This window comes from Chelonoidis abingdonii, chromosome 6, assembly GCF_003597395.2.
Source record: "Chelonoidis abingdonii isolate Lonesome George chromosome 6, CheloAbing_2.0, whole genome shotgun sequence".
Taxonomy (NCBI): domain Eukaryota; kingdom Metazoa; phylum Chordata; order Testudines; family Testudinidae; genus Chelonoidis; species Chelonoidis abingdonii.
Window position 1 is genome coordinate 14304034 of NC_133774.1, and position 14620 is coordinate 14318653.

Genomic DNA, 14620 nt, shown 5'->3' on the forward strand with positions numbered 1-14620 from the left:
CAGTACTGAGTGCTGTGCTGCGTGGCATAACAAAAAGCAGAGAGCTGCAGAGGCACCTTGGCTGGCCCAGCACTATAGAATCATACGAATCAGAAACCGAAAAGGCCTATTATGTCGTCTAATCTGACCCTGGTCAGTGCCGGATTTTCCCTTGCAGCTTATTTTCCACTCCTTCAGTCAGTCTCTTTTGAAAAAACTCAAGCAATTGGTCTTTCACCGTAGGGGAGACAATTCCACATTGGTTTTATGACGTTCCTCATAATCCTTTGTTTGTATGGCATATTCCATCACCTCTTAATGGGCCAGATCCTCAACAATGGCCAAAGAACATGCAGTCCACCTCAGGATGGAAAATGCAGAAGTAGCCTTTGCGTGCCCCAAAATTAGGCTGGGCCAGTCCCCCTCCATCACTTAGAAAAGCCTGAAGGCCACTGGCTACCAAGGCCTCATGGGGTTGATGCAACGGATGGGCATCACAGGGTATAGTGAAGCCCCAACCATTCCTTTTTGCCCAGCTGCACGGACAACAGGTATGGCACAGGCCCTAATGCTGTAGGTTCCCCCTCCAATGGCGTGCTGCTACTTATGCTGGCTTTATGGTCAGAATACAATAGTGGTGCAGGTCTTGGTGGACCCCTAATGTTTTCAACAGGGAGAGGAAAGTTACCAAAGCCAGTGAGACAAAATTCTTGTTTATACTTATCCAAAAATATACAACATCTTGCTTCAAGTTTATGCCTGAAAGGCCTGACCTACTGCCATTGAAATCTATGGTAGAATTCCCATTGACTTCAGTGGGGCCAGCTCAGGTGTCTAGTGACAAACACATCTATGAACATCACTCCTATACTTTTATAAATTGATAATAAATAATGATGACATTCTACAAACAGTGAAAACATAGAAATGTGTCTTACTGAATACTGGGAAAGAAGCATTTCCTTTCAACACCTGGAATTCCTGTTCTAATCTCCTCCGTAAATCTATTTGTTCAAACAAAACCTTCTGAAGTTCTTCTAACAAAGAGAAAAGAAGAGCTGTTTTACTAATTGGTATAAATAACTCTTGAGCAAACTGCTATGTGTGACAATTCATTATTATTAGAAAATATTTCAGTAGTTTAAAAAAAACATTGTATAGATCTAGGATAGATTTTGTGCAGAAATCCATGAATATAAATCAATGTAATATATTATTTTAGAGTATTGTATTACCGTGTCATGTATTGATTGATATGTATGCATTAATCTCAATTATATCCACCCAAAGGTCCATATATTATTCATATGCTACTTGTCAAGCTTAAAATATGATGCTGAACAAAAATACTTCCCTCTTATCCTTATATTCTATTAAAACCAAGAGCATTTTAATAATATCAAAGCTGGGGGGGGGGTTGTTACCTTTCCCCATGTTTTCTACATCCTTCTTCAGTGAATGAGGTGAATTGGTTTCTTGTATGTGCTCACCTTAATAAAGAAAGGAAAAAAAGTTATTGATTTATATAAGTTGCTTCTTATTGGGAATTGTTCTTACATCTTCTTTGACAGTCTGGACAGAAGGTTTCAGCATTCAGAGCTCACTCCTGCAGTCTAGGACAAACCATCATTGATATTAAAGGGATTCTGCCTCTGCAGACTTCTGATGTCATATCTTCTATGATCTTAAGTGTTACCATAGATGTCCAAGGCTTCAGAAATGCTCTGCATGAAATTTCATTGCTTAGAAGTACTTTTTATAAACTGAATTTATCATCAGGCTGTTTAGTGTACACTAACTCCTAATTTCAGATGGTAACAACTTGGCATATGTGCTCTGCGAACGTCAAAGCAGGTGCACAGATGAGCTAAGCGAGTGAGGGGATAGCATTCCTTCCCCAACTCAGTGGCAGGGTGGGGTTCAGACCATGCTGCTGCTAGTTTAAGGACAGGAAACTTGATAAATGGAGGGGGGAATAGTTACTGATTTACATCAATAAGAGAGAAAGCAAAGTCCAAATCTTGCTGTCCTTCCTCCAAGACATATCAAAGTCCTAAACGGTCCTCTCTCTCCCAATACTAAAGAAATTGCATCCATTCTTTGCCTATGTCACCGTCCTCTTCTCTGGCCTCCCTGATATCCACATCACCCATCTCCTACTCATCCAAGATGTGGTCAGTAACATTAATTTCCTCCCCAGATATGCCCATGTCAACCCACTCCCCAACTCTGCATGGCTCAACTGGCTCCCCATTCTTTACATCAAATTGAAACTTCTTGTCCTCACTGTCAAGGTCCTGCATAATTCTGTCTCACCCTACATCTTGAAACTTGTCTCTTACTGTGTCACCTCTGCACTGTCACAGACACCAACCTCAATGCCTCTCTCATTCACTTCTCCCCCAAACATCCCCCTACCTTCTTCCATCCCACTCCCTATGCACAGAACGCCCAAGCTACTGCCTACTCTTCATTCACATCCCTCCTGAAGACTTACTGAATCTATGATGCCCACAAAAAAGTGACCCAATAGAGGGGCAGGATATTATCTGGATTTACTTTGCCCATCACAAAGGTGTCCCCATCAGCAGAACCCTTTCCTGCTCCTACTGGCTAGAAACAGGCCAATTCTACAGACAAAACTCCCTTTGAAGCAGACTCTTTGCTTGCATGAGGTCTCTGATATTAGGCCCTAATTTATAGCATGGACTTGATAAATTGAGCAAACGTGGTACATTTGAAGCACACTGGATAATTGGCCTTTGTCAATAAACTTGTATGAATAGGAATCCCTTTCTTTTGTTTTTTAATAAAAAGATTTTGTTTTTAAAACAGATTAATTTTGTATTTAGAATGCTTTAATGTAATAAATACTTTAAAATGAATGTGGGAATACAACAGATTGAATACCCTTTCTGGAATTAACTGGCAGAGTATTAAATTAGCACAAGATTTGAGGTTTGTGCGGGATGGAGGGAGGAGCATGCATTCCCACTGGCAATGCTAATTACTGGGTTTTAGATTATATGCTCTTCAGAAGAGGGACTGTGTCCTCTTTTGTGTTTCAAAGAGGCCTAGTATATTCTGGGGGTCAGCACAATCTAAATTACACAGAACAATCTCATCTGTTTAGGAAACATTTCTATTTCCATCATTGTCATTGGCTTAGGAGCAAGTTTTCCATTCACTTTTGTAGTATTGGTATTTAGCTCTCTGCAAGCACTGGGCAGGCCAGATTCTGCAAAACTGCTGTGTGAAGAACTCACTTTGACTTTAATGACAGTTCCAAGAGCAGAGGGCTTGAAGGACTGTGGACATGGGAGTTAGACAGCTAGGTACTTCTGAAAATCCCACTAGGTGCCTATCTACATTTTCAGGTGCCTAAATACCTTTACAAATCTGGACTGTAGGAACCTAACTGAAAGTCAATGTGATTTAGGCTCCTAAGTGTCCAAGATGCATTTGAAAAAGGAACTTACGTGCTTTTCTAAATTTTACCCCATAGCTTTCTTGGCTATCTTAAACATATCATACACTTCACTGCAGAGACTGCATCTCTAGCAGCTCTGTAAGGTGAAAGATTTATGATGCTAAATTAATACTAAATAACAGGGAAAGCAGAGTAACTTTCATTTGTGAAGAGAAAATCAGTCATAAGGATTCAGTGAAACAAGTCTTGCACAACCTGTGTTAGAGGATATGGTAGAGCAGATGTTCCCAAGCCCAAGTTCCACCCATCCAGCTCACGCCTTTGGTGGCATCAGGAGCCAGCTGGCTCCACCCCTGGAGGAGCTCCTGAGAGCAGACCGGATCAGGGCTCCTCACCCTCCCTCCCCCCTGCCCCAGAGCCTCTCACTCCAAGAGACTCCAGATGGTTTAAAATACATAGGGTGCGGCCAGCCAGGCCAGGCCAGGCCAATGAAGCAGCAGGGACAGTGCACAGAGATTCCCCAGCAGGCAGGATGGGGAGAGCAATAGGCTGGTGCAGAATTGCACTTCCCCTGATGGCTGGGGCTCCCTGCGTGATCTCCCCAATGCTGCCCTGCCCTGAACATCTGGACAGCATCAGCCCTGCACCCTACCTCGCTCCCCCTGATATGGTCATTGCAACTTGCCACCTAAAGGGGCATGCCCCATGGCTTGAAAACCAATGTGCTAGAGGACTCAGGTAATTTCTGACTTTAATTTATATTATTCTCCATGGATTTAAAAGTGTTTGGTACACTGTTTTAGGTTTGTACATAATGGCCAACATTTTCTCAAGAAGAGTGGGATCTTTTAAAAGCACCTAAGTCACCTAGGAGAAAGTCCCACTGAGTTGAAGTTGACATCAATGAACAGGTGAACTAGGAGTAAATGTCCCATTAAAGTCAACTTCAGCTCCATGGGACTTTGGCTCCTAGGTCATTTAGCTGCTTTTGAAAATCCCACTCATTTGAGTATGGATTTAAGAACTTAACTTTAGGCTTCTATTTTTGAAAATTCTGACCTGGGCTTAGTATTGTAGCATCTAAGGCCCCAGTCCTGCAGTGAGCCTGCCCTAAGAAATCCAATTTCAAGACTAGGTTCAAAGTAAATAAAACATGCTGTATTTACTATATGGAGCAGGACTCCTGATGTTTACCTGCTTGAAATCTGTGAAAAAGCCAGATAGTTAAAATAATTCCTGGGAACCTAAACTTTGTTAAATATTACACTTATGCAGACTAGCAGAATTTTAAACTTTTAAAATTGATGAGGCTCCTTTTATACATGTTTTTAAAATTCTGTGCAAAGACAATTAGACAAAGGTCTTAAATTTTAAGCAGAAAGCTAGTTACACAACTAGACAGGAGGCTAGGTGATATAGAGACATTAATGTCTGCCTCCTTCAGTCCCCCAGAGTGAAATCTGGTTTACATCATACTGTAAATGAAATCATTTTGATGTTCCACACTTAGAACCTAATGGATATTTGCCCACATTATAAAAGATGTGGTATAATTGGCAATCTCTGCTTAACAGAGATCTAGAACTGAATGGGATTTGCAGAGCAGGTAATTGGCAGAACTTCAGGGGGATGTTTGCAAAGCACCTTACCACATTTGGCTGACTCTAGGCAATACATTCAGATTTAGCAGAACTGCATTTCAACAAATTGAAAAATAGGGATAAAGACAGGCTCAAATTCTGGCTCCCTGTGCAGTTATGCTCACCAGAAACAGCGCACAAGCCAGTGCAGAGGGGGATGCCACAATTCTGTCTCTCTCAAAACACACAGAGAGCCGTGATCTGGAGAGCCTATACTACAGAAGACATGAAGAAGCACAGTCAATGGTGACATCTGCAACATACTGGGAGGAACCTCCCCTCCAGATTCCTGCCCAGGACATTGGAATAACGAAAAAAGAATGACCTCAGAGATTCCATCTCACATTATTTAAAAAAAAAAAAATGAAACACTGAGCCCCACGCATGGTGAGATAGGAATTTGGGAATTTCGCCTGGCCTGCATGATTGCAGTGAAGATATGATTAATATAGTTTATATCAGTAATTCTCAAACTTTTCTACTGGTGACCCCTTTCAAATAGCAAGCCTCTGAGTGCGACCCCCCCCCTTATAAATTAAAAACACTTTTTCATATATTTAACACCATTATAAATGCTAGATGTAAAGCGGGGTTTGGGGTGGAGGCTGACAGCTCAGAATTTCCCCATGTAATAACCTCGCGACCCCCTGAGGAGTCCTGACCCATAGTTTGAGAACCCCTGGTTTACATACTGGTTGCCATTAAAATGTCAGCACATTTTCTCCAGATCTAGAATAGCAGATAACTGTGGTATTGCAGATACTACTATGCGATAATCATTTGAAATGACGACTTTTTAGTAAATACTCCTGTTCTTTATTGTTTGTACAGGTGCTACTCTCCTGTAACTGAGACTGGAGTCAACATTGTGCTAGGAACAATGACAGTCGCTGCCTTGAAGGACTTGAAATCTAAACCGACAAAGGGTAGGAGAAAAGACATATTAGCCTGATTATACAGATGGGGAACTGAGTCAAAGAGAGTCTAAGGCCACGTCTACACTACGGGATAAAATCGAATTTGCTAAAATCGGTTTTATAAAACTGATATTATAATTTCGATTTCATGCGGCCACACTAGGCACAGTAATTCGGCATTGTGCGTCCATGCTCCGAGGCTAACGTCGATTTGAATGTTGCATGTGTGGGAAGCACTTCCGTAGTATCCATAGTTCCCGCAGGCTCCCACCGCCCTTGGAATCAGGTTGAATCTTAATTGTCGTGCGGGTTCGGGTAAATGTCATCAGTCATCCTTCCTCCGGGAAACATCAGCTGACAATCCTTTCGCGCCGTTTTCCTGATTGCCCTGGCAGACGCCATAGCACGGCAACCATGGAGCCCGTTTCAGCTTTTTTAGAGGCGATACTCCAGCGCACACAGCAGCATTCACTTGCTTTTGCAATGATAGCAGAGATGGTTACTAGTCGTTCTGTACCAGCACTGCTGAGAAAACTGCCAATGAGATGACGGTTATCTCTCCCTCTCTGTATTGTCCGCTGCTATCATGAGTGCCCCGGCTGAAATCGGCCGGGGGCGGCACGCAAAAGCAAAATTGGGATTGACTCAACTTGGGACTGTAGTTCAATCCTCCCTTATGTTCTAAAGATAGCAGTTGTCCTGCCTAAAATAAGAGGCAGTGTATTAAGAACCAGTGGTATAGAGAGCACAGCTGCTCCGTGTCAGTATTACAGGGGGTGCCCTGCAACAACCGCAACCCGTTGCTGCCCTCCTCCCCACCTCCTGGGCTACCGTTGCAGTGTCCCCCCACATTGTGTGTCATGAAGTTATGAAAGAATGCGGAAAAAGAACAGAGACTTGGCAACTCCGGGGCTATGACAGTCCAGGGGACATTTACGAACTCTTTCTTACACTGGAAAGGGGGGGGCTGAAGCCCCCACTTGTAGAGAAGAGCTTATTAGCCGTTTCTGTCCTTTACTGGGAGTAACCAGAACATTCTCATGCTATTGAGCATTATCAGGCATGGGGTTCTCGAGGATGTGGGTCAGCCTTAGCACTGTCTACCAGCGGGAGGGGAGAGGAGAGGAGCGGATACTGCGCTTTCACTGCTGTAGCATCGCGTCTACCAGCAGCATTCAGTACACATAGGGTGACATTGAAAGTAGTCAGGAATGATTTCTTTCCCTTTCTTTCATTGTGTGGGGGGGAAGAAACTGAGACTGTTCCTGAACCACGCCAGAACACTGTGTTTGAACCTACAGACATTGGGACTCAGCAAGAAGCAAATACTTTCAGAGGACTGTGGGGACTGTGGGATAGCTGGAGTCCTCAGTACCCCCCCTCCCTCTATGAGCGTCCATTTGAGTCTCTGGCTTCCCGTTACGCTTATCACGCAGCGCTGTGTATCCTGGAGTTTTTTTTTCAAATGCTTTGGCATTTCGTGTCTGTAACGGAGCTCGATACAACAGATTTGTCTCCCATACAGCGATCAGGTCTAGTATCCTCCGTAGGGTCCATGCATGTGGAGCTCTTGGATTTGAGCTGCATCGCACCCGTGCTGATCAGAGCTCCACGCGTGGCAAGCAGGAAATGTAATCAAAGTTCGCAGGCTTTTCCTGTTTACCTGCCGCTGCATCCGAGTCAGATTGCTGACCAGAGCGTCAGTGGTGCCACTGTGGAATACCGCCCGAGGCCAATAACGTCGCATTTCCGTCCACACTAACCGTACTCCAATTGTTAATATCGATATTACGCTATCCTCTCGTCGGGTGGAGTACAGAAATCAATTTAAAGAGCCCTTTATATCGATATAAAGGGCATTGTAGTGTGGACGGGTACAGCGTTAAATCGATTTAACGCTCTTTAAATCGATTTAAACGCCTAGTGTAGACCAGGCCTAAGTGATTTGCCCAAGAAACACAGCAAGCGTATTGCAGAGCCAGGCATTTCCAAGTCCAGTCCCTTGACCACATGTCCATCATTCTTTTGTTTTGCACTTTGCAAGTAGACTTGGTGCTTTGATGTGCTCCCAACACTAAAGGTCTCAATGCAGCAAAACTCTTAAAGGCTGAGATGGGAAGGTTATGCCTGTTTCAAGGGGCCTGAACCACATAATATAAACACAGGTATTATTCCTATATTTTTGCTTGTTTTCCTATAGTCTGTTTTTCACTCTATTCTATCAAATTTAATCAGTTTCTCCTTGTTTGTATGCATGTTAAAAATTTGCTAAATTTTATTTGACTATTTTAATTCAAGATAAAACTTTTAACACCCTAGGAATGAAAAAATAATGCAAATCTCACATATTGGACTAGATTCGGATCTCAGGTACACCTATAAAAATAAGTTACTTCACTGAAATCAGTGGAGTTTCACTAGATTTACTTGGATATAACTGAGATCAGTATTGATAAACTATTTTTCCAGTGCCAGTTTTCTTCATATGGAACTACTGGATTGACAACATTTATAGGGAATTTACAGGCCAAATTCTGCTCTCAGTTATGCCAATGCAATTCTGGAGAAACTCCATGGAAGTCAAAGTCATTTTGATGCAACTTTTGGTAATAGAGAAGGTGTAAATTTTCTGGATTACATACTCTGAGTGTATTTCTATGTGTATATATGTTCTCTTAAATTTTTTATAATTTTTTAAAAATGTGGTCACTTCATATAGAGAATTATCGAACTAAAATGTAAACATTTTGGCATAAGGTACTATTTAATTTTCTTCTGGAAAAACCTAACTTTTTCCGCTCTTGAATTTTCATTAACTCTTAGAGATCTGAGATAGAAAATGTGGAAAATAAATTATTTAAAAAATATAAGGACCAAACCATGCTCCCATTGAAATTAGTGGCAGATCTGCTATTGTTTACGACTGAAGCAGAACAGGACCCCAACATTTTGAAAGATATTAATTTGTTGCCTATTTCTTCAAAACGTACTGTTTTAGCTAACAGACCAATTCTGCAGACACTTGTGAACATAAGTAGTTCCACTGAAGTTAGGTGAAGAAAGTTATCCATGTGCTTAAGAATTTGCCAAAAAGAATCTTCAAAAAGGGCTATTCTTAAAAATATGAGCAGTACAGCACTAAATAAATCACTACACAACATGCAAGTTGCCAACTCTTTAGAAAAATCCTGAATGTTGTTGTGTAATTGGGAATGTGTTTTCATTATGAGCTAGTTTTAAAATAAAACTGGAAGGTCCCCTTTACATGTATCCCCATTTACTGTGAAACATTTATTGTTCACTTCCAGAAATCAATGCACACTTACAACCAGCATGCGTGAAAATCATAATATATGAAACATTCAACATGTACCTTTTTAACATCTGCTCTATCTTCTACATTATTATAAAAGCTCATTTATGCCTATGTATTTATATAGATATAGTTTCTGTGGGGCTAGCATTTTCATTATAAGACGAGTTTATATAATAGGATTGTAAAAATTCATTCTGGGGTGATGTAAAATATACAAGATCTCTCTGTCCAGAAAAAACGTTTAACCAAAATAAATATTTTTTTTTAAATAGGCTTTTAAAACACATTAAAATAAGAGAAAATACAAATTGGATGATCAGTTTATACTTCTTTTGGAAAAGAGACTGGGTGCTTGTATAACTCAGAATTAATAACTTTTTATAGTTACTAACAATTTGTTAAAAGCGAACAGAATTGTTGACAGTAGCAGTTATTTTGTTACAGAAGTATTAAATGAGCATGTGAAAGATAAGTTAAAAAATTAAGGAATATAGCAGAGTTGAGACAAGATAGGATACAAGTTATATTAAGCATGTCTATTGTTGCCATATAAGTTACAGCCATAATTTCTTTTCTTAAATCGGTCCATCTTATTGGGTCTGTTTTTCCTCAAAGAGTTCAGGTGATCTTTTTTAAACTGTTATTCTGAGGAAAATATTACCATAGTATGATGTCTGCACCACAGCTACAGCTGGTAAAACACAGTCCTTCAAACTTTTCATTCTCTACAACCACAGAAGCTGCGCCTTAAGTATCCTGCAATCCCCCCATTTTAAAGGAAGTCACAAATGGCTGTCAGATTCTTGGGAAAGTTCAATTCTCTGACATCCTAACACAGAAACGGAATAGTGCTAGGGAAAGTTCTTCCCCACTTGCTTGGTTAAACTTTAAAAGGATAGTCTAAGGTCATCAGCTCTCTGACTGAAAGCTGAATATCAGAATGGAGGAAAGGGCACATGGCATGATGGGTACCTCCTTCAGCTTCAACAAACTGAGATCTTAGGAAGCCTCTCTACTCCCATCAGGCAGAGAAAGGCATTTTTGTAACTCCCCAACTCTTACCCTTGTGGGAGGCTGAGGGTGGGATGGGAGAAGCGAGAGATTTAAAGGTGACTTGAGAAGGAGTTTTCTTTAATAATAGAGCATATGACGTGTGTGTGTGTGTGTTTGTTTTTGATGTACAAAGAGGGCCTGAACCTTTTAAAAAAAGGTGTTTTTTTCCCTACTTGGAGCATGAGCTTTCGTAGGCGAATACCCACTTTGTCGGATGTATTCACCCACAAAAGCCCATGCTCCAATACGTCTGTTAGTCTATAAGGTGCCACAGGACTCTTTGCTGCTTTAACAGATCCACACTAACACAGCTACCCCTCTGATAATTTTCCCTACTTGTTTTTTACCTTAAAAAAAAAAAAATCTAGGAATGTTAAGTCTGGTCTCCCCTGTTTTTCCTGAGGTACTTCCCTAGGGGGCTCCACATCCATTGTGTACTCTCACTCCTTAATTGAAAGGGAGGAGGTGTTGAATATTTAATAGGCTTCCTTTCTCTTAAATATTAATTAAAAGCTAAATAGATGTCTAAAAAAAAACCAATAAAAACCCCAGCAATTTTAATCAGTATAAGGAAAAATCCCTTCCCCTCTTTATAGCACAGCTATCACTCTGGAGGGCCTTTCCTACACACAAGCTTATGCCTGTCAAACTAAAGGTGTGTTTTAAAACCAAAGTAGTTAAACCGGTGCAAAGCCTTGGGTAGACACTTATTTTAGATTTAAGAGTGGCCAGTTTTGGTTTCGCTTAATCCTGTAAGAAAGCAGATTAAGGCCATGTCTACACTATTGGAAATATAAAAGCATAGCTACAGCACCATAGTTTTGCTGGTATAACCCTGTAGTGTAGATGCAGACTACTGCGATGGATGGGGTTTTCCCATCATTGGAGGGACTCCACCTCTCTGAGCAATGGAAACATTCTTCCATCGACCTAGCTGTGTCTACACAGGGGGCTTGGTCAGCATAGCTAAATTGCTCAGAAGAGTGCGTTTTTCAGGCCCAATGAACCCCAAAGCTATAAACTGTAAGTACAGACCAGGCCTAAGCTAAACTGAAATAGGCCACTGTTAATTGGAAATAAAGAGTGTCTATAGAGGCTCTGCTGCTGCTTCTTTGCACAACAGAAACTGGCTCAGACTCTACTGGTAACGTATCCACCATGCTTTACCAACACCATTACAGGCCCATGCAACAGGGCTATTTAAAATATCCTCTGTGCTTTAGACCCTCTCCTCAGGACCTGAGGGGGTAGAGGTCTCCCTTCCCTGAGGCCTGCATGGGACTGGGCTCAGCTAGTCCCATTCCTTCCTTCCTGTGTCTCTATCTTTTTGGACCGGTGGGCCCTTTACTTCAGCCAGCCTGATCATCTAATTGCCTCAGTCAGCTATCTCCAGGGAACTAACTGGTGTCCAAATGATCAGCGTACAGACCCACTGCTCAGTGAGGAGGGAGAAACAGTAACAGGAAACTTGGAAATGGCAGAGATGCTTAATGACTTCTTTGTTTCGGTCTTCACTGAGAAGTCTGAAGGAATGTCTAACATAGTGAATGCTTATGGGAAGGGGGTAGGTTTAGAAGATAAAATAAAAAAAGAGCAAGTTAAAAATCACTTAGAAAAGTTAGATGCCTGCAAGTCACCAGGGCCTGATGAAATGCATCCTAGAATACTCAAGGAGTTAATAGAGGAGGTATCTGAGCCTCTAGCTATTATCTTTGGAAAGTCATGGGAGACGGGAGAGATTCCAGAAGACTGGAAAAGGGCAAATATAGTGCCCATCTATAAAAAGGGAAATAAAAACAACCCAGGAAACTACAGACCAGTTAGTTTAACTTCTGTGCCAGGGAAGATAATGGAGCAAGTAATTAAAGAAATCATCTGCAAACACTTGGAAGGTGGTAAGGTGATAGGGAATAGCCAGCATGGATTTGTAAAGAACAAATCATGTCAAACCAATCTGATAGCTTTCTTTGATAGGATAACGAGTCTTGTGGATAAGGGAGAAGCGGTGGATGTGGTATACCTAGACTTTAGTAAGGCATTTGATACGGTCTCGCATGATATCCTTATCGATAAACTAGGCAAATACAATTTAGATGGGGCTACTATAAGGTGGGTGCATAACTGGCTGGATAACCGTACTCAGAGAGTAGTTATTAATGGCTCCCAATCCTGCTGGAAAGGTATAACAAGTGGGGTTCCGCAGGGGTCTGTTTTGGGACCGGCTCTGTTCAATATCTTCATCAACGACTTAGATGTTGGCATAGAAAGTACGCTTATTAAGTTTGCAGACGATACCAAACTGGGAGGGATTGCAACTGCTTTGGAGGACAGGGTCAAAATTCAAAATGATCTGGACAAATTGGAGAAATGGTCTGAGGTAAACCGGATGAAGTTCAATAAAGACAAATGCAAAGTGCTCCACTTAGGAAGGAACAATCAGTTTCACACATACAGAATGGGAAGAGACTGTCTAGGAAGGAGTATGGCAGAAAGAGATCTAGGGGTCATAGTGGACCACAAGCTAAATATGAGTCAACAGTGTGATACTGTTGCAAAAAAAGCAAACGTGATTCTGGGATGCATTAACAGGTGTGTTGTAAACAAGACACGAGAAGTCATTCTTCCGCTCTACTCTGCGCTGGTTAGGCCTCAACTGGAGTATTGTGTCCAGTTCTGGGCACCGCATTTCAAGAAAGATGTGGAGAAATTGGAGAGGGTCCAGAGAAGAGCAACAAGAATGATTAAAGGTCTTGAGAACATGACCTATGAAGGAAGGCTGAAAGAATTGGGTTTATTTAGTTTGGAAAAGAGAAGACTGAGAGGGGACATGATAGCAGTTTTCAGGTATCTAAAAGGGTGTCATCAGGAGGAGGGAGAAAACTTGTTCACCTTAGCCTCTAATGATAGAACAAGAAGCAATGGGCTTAAACTGCAGCAAGGGAGATTTAGGTTGGACATTAGGAAAAAGTTCCTAACTGTCAGGGTAGTTAAACACTGGAATAAATTGCCTAGGGAGGTTGTGGAATCTCCATCTCTGGAGATATTTTAGCGTAGGTTAGATAAATGTCTATCAGGGATGGTCTAGATAGTATTTAGTCCTGCCATAAGGGCAAGGGACTGGACTCGATGACCTCTCGAGGTCCCTTCCAGTCCTAGAGTCTATGAATCTATGAATCTGTTCACTTCCTGCACTCTGTCACAGAGGGGTTAGCACCAATTTAACTACATCAGTTTATAAACACACAGGTAAACAGGTGCAAGTTGGTGTGCAGACAAGGTCTTGGCTCTTATGATGTCAACATTTCACTAGCACTCCAGTCGCCAGGGTAGCAAAGGCCTGAATTTCTAATTTAAAGAAACCAAGAAATTAAAAAATTAAAAGAAAAATAAAAACCCCACATTTCAGAGCATCTTCCCACACAATAAAGAAACAAAAGGGACACAAACCCATTATATTTTCCTCCCTGTATGTGTCCCTTTAAGTATTTTTCACTTCTATACAGCAATCCATCAGAGGCTGTTCAAATGCTTTGTAAACAATGACTAAATAAGTTTCACACTGCCCCTGTTATACTGATGGGGAAAGTTAGTACAGAAAGACTAAGTGCTAGTCTACACTGAAAAGTTACATTGGCATAGTTAACTCTCTCAGGGGGTGTGAAAAATTTATCCCTCAGAGCGATGTAGTTAAACCGACCTAAGTCCCCACGTAGACAGCGTTGGGTCAAGGGAAGAATTCTTCCATCAATCTAGCTACCGTCTCTCTGGGAGGTGGATTACCTATGGTGACAGAAGAACCCTGTGCCACTGCAGTGTTTCAAGTGTAGACAAGTCAGCAGGTAAAATGATCTGACCCCTGGTGTAATCCGCCTCTCAGGGAGGTGGATTACCTACAGCAAAGGGAGAGCCTCTCCCATCACAGTAGTGTCTACACTGAAGTGCTACAGCTGTGCTGCTGTAGCATTTTAAATATAGATATGACCTAATTGATTTAGCCACAGTCACACAGCAAGCCTGTGTCAAGCCCAGGAATACAGCCTGTATTTTCAGACTCAGTGCTATGCTTTCCCCCCAAAACCAGTCTTCCTTTTCTCACAAAATTCCCCCTACTTCAGCACTTCCATGCAATTTATTTGTAGCCTGGTCAGCTGGATTCATGCTCCCCTATCCATAGCTGCCTTAGGGCTGTAGTAACTACTTAGGCTAGTCCCTGCCTCTGCATCTCACCCCTGTCTGGAGCTGTCTATTGTCTTGTTTTAAAGACTTCAACAGCAGGCTGACTCTC

At 41.7% G+C, this 14620-nt stretch overlaps 1 protein-coding gene across 1 annotated transcript in view; it reads right to left on the minus strand.

Annotated features, from left to right (window-relative positions):
- Positions 1-14620, minus strand: part of SKOR2 (SKI family transcriptional corepressor 2) — a 38891-nt gene that overhangs the window by 17146 nt on the left and 7125 nt on the right. The window contains 2 exon segments of the mRNA XM_075067511.1: positions 918-1016; positions 1404-1469. Of these exon segments, the coding sequence (XP_074923612.1) occupies positions 918-1016; positions 1404-1469 (165 nt within the window).